The sequence below is a fragment of the Phaethon lepturus genome, unplaced genomic scaffold (genome assembly GCF_000687285.1).
Source record: "Phaethon lepturus isolate BGI_N335 unplaced genomic scaffold, ASM68728v1 scaffold36442, whole genome shotgun sequence".
NCBI classification, from domain to species: domain Eukaryota; kingdom Metazoa; phylum Chordata; class Aves; order Phaethontiformes; family Phaethontidae; genus Phaethon; species Phaethon lepturus.
The window spans coordinates 1-1,373 of record NW_010523219.1 but is presented as its reverse complement, the minus strand read 5'-3'; the positions used below and the strand labels follow the sequence as shown (position 1 = coordinate 1,373).

At 62.1% G+C, this 1,373-nt stretch overlaps 1 protein-coding gene across 1 annotated transcript; it reads right to left on the bottom strand.

The window, feature by feature from the left end:
- Window positions 1-228: 228 nt before the first annotated feature.
- On the bottom strand, window positions 229-1,341 carry LOC104614903 (6-phosphofructo-2-kinase/fructose-2,6-bisphosphatase; the record flags this gene model as incomplete). Its single annotated transcript, XM_010282062.1, has 6 exons — window positions 229-288; window positions 416-480; window positions 618-680; window positions 771-900; window positions 986-1,090; window positions 1,192-1,341. Coding segments are annotated over 6 exons (573 nt in total), but the record flags the coding sequence as incomplete, so codon positions are not given.
- Window positions 1,342-1,373: the final 32 nt, after the last annotated feature.

The following is a 1,373-nucleotide window of genomic DNA, read 5'->3' as shown; positions in this document are numbered from 1 at the left end:
CCCCCCCCTTTTTCTCCCCAACACGCTCCCCCCCAGATCCAAGGGAAGGACCCTACATTTTGGATGAGCCACTACAACGAGGCCGAGGCCACTCCCTGACCCCCCCTTCCTCAATCCTGGGACCCCTCCCCAAAATAAAGGTGCCCTTTTGGGGTGCAGCCCCCCAATCTCCAGGCTCAGTGCTTCGTTAAGGCAAGGTTTAATTGGGGGGGGACACACGCACACCCTTCAATAGTGCTCGGGGACGGTGACCAGGGCTTCGGCCGGAGGGCGGCTGATGTCGACGTTCTGGCGGGGCGAAGAGGTGGCGTTTTAGGAGGGCGTCCCCAATCTCTGGAGAAGGGGGTAGGGAAACTCTTACGCCCCTTTTTGGGGTGCCTCAGTGTTTTTGGGGGGGTGGGGGGACACGTCTTACCTGGGGTCGCTCCCGGTGGGTGTTGACCGCTTCGATGTTGAGGAAGATGGATTCCACCTCGCACCCTGGCTCCCCGGGGAGGGAGGAAGAACACGGTGGCTACAGCTTGGGGGGACGACAAGCCCCCTTTTGAGGGGGATCGTCCCCATTTTGGGGGTACGCACGGGACAACGGGCCCCCATTTTTGGCGGGGGACACTCACCGTACGCGACGGGGGTCAGCTTGAGCACCGTGTGGAGGGGACACTTGAGGTAGGGCAGCTCATCTTGTTGGGAGGGAGAGACGTGATTGAGAGGGGACGATGGCGGGTGTGGGGGTGTCCCCAAAACCTCCCTAATTCTCCCCAAAACCTTACCCGCGCTCTTATCCAGGAAATAAGCCAGCAGGCAGCGCATGACAGCTTGGTGGCAGATGACCAAGACGTTCTCCTGCCGCTCCAGCTCCATGATGACGGGCTCCAACCGCTGCACCAGGTCTTCGTAGGACTGGAAAGGATTGGGGTGAGGGGTCCCCCAAAATGCTGCGTACCCCACTCTCCGCCGTCGTGGCGGGGAAGGAGAAGGGGGTTACCTCGCCCTTGGGGTAGCGGTAGCGGTATTTGTCCTGGTCGCGTAAGGCGAATTCTTGGGGGTAGCGCTCCTGGATCTCCTCGTAGGTCATCTCCTCGCAGACGCCCTGAGGGGTGTTGGGGAGGTTTAGGGGGGAAGATTGGGGGGGAGTGACCCCCAAAACCCCCATTTCTGCCCCCCCTCCCCCCAAAAAAAGGGGTGACTGACGGCGTCGATCTCGTTGAGGGCCTTCCACTGCTCGTAGGGCACCCCCAGGGCCTCGGCCGTCTCGATGGTGCGTTTCATGTGGCTGGTCCAGACCTTCAGCTCCCGGATGCTCTGGCTGCGGATGAACTGGGCCAGGGCCTGGGCGTACTGGGAGGGAGAAGGGGAGGGGGCAAGGGGGGGCA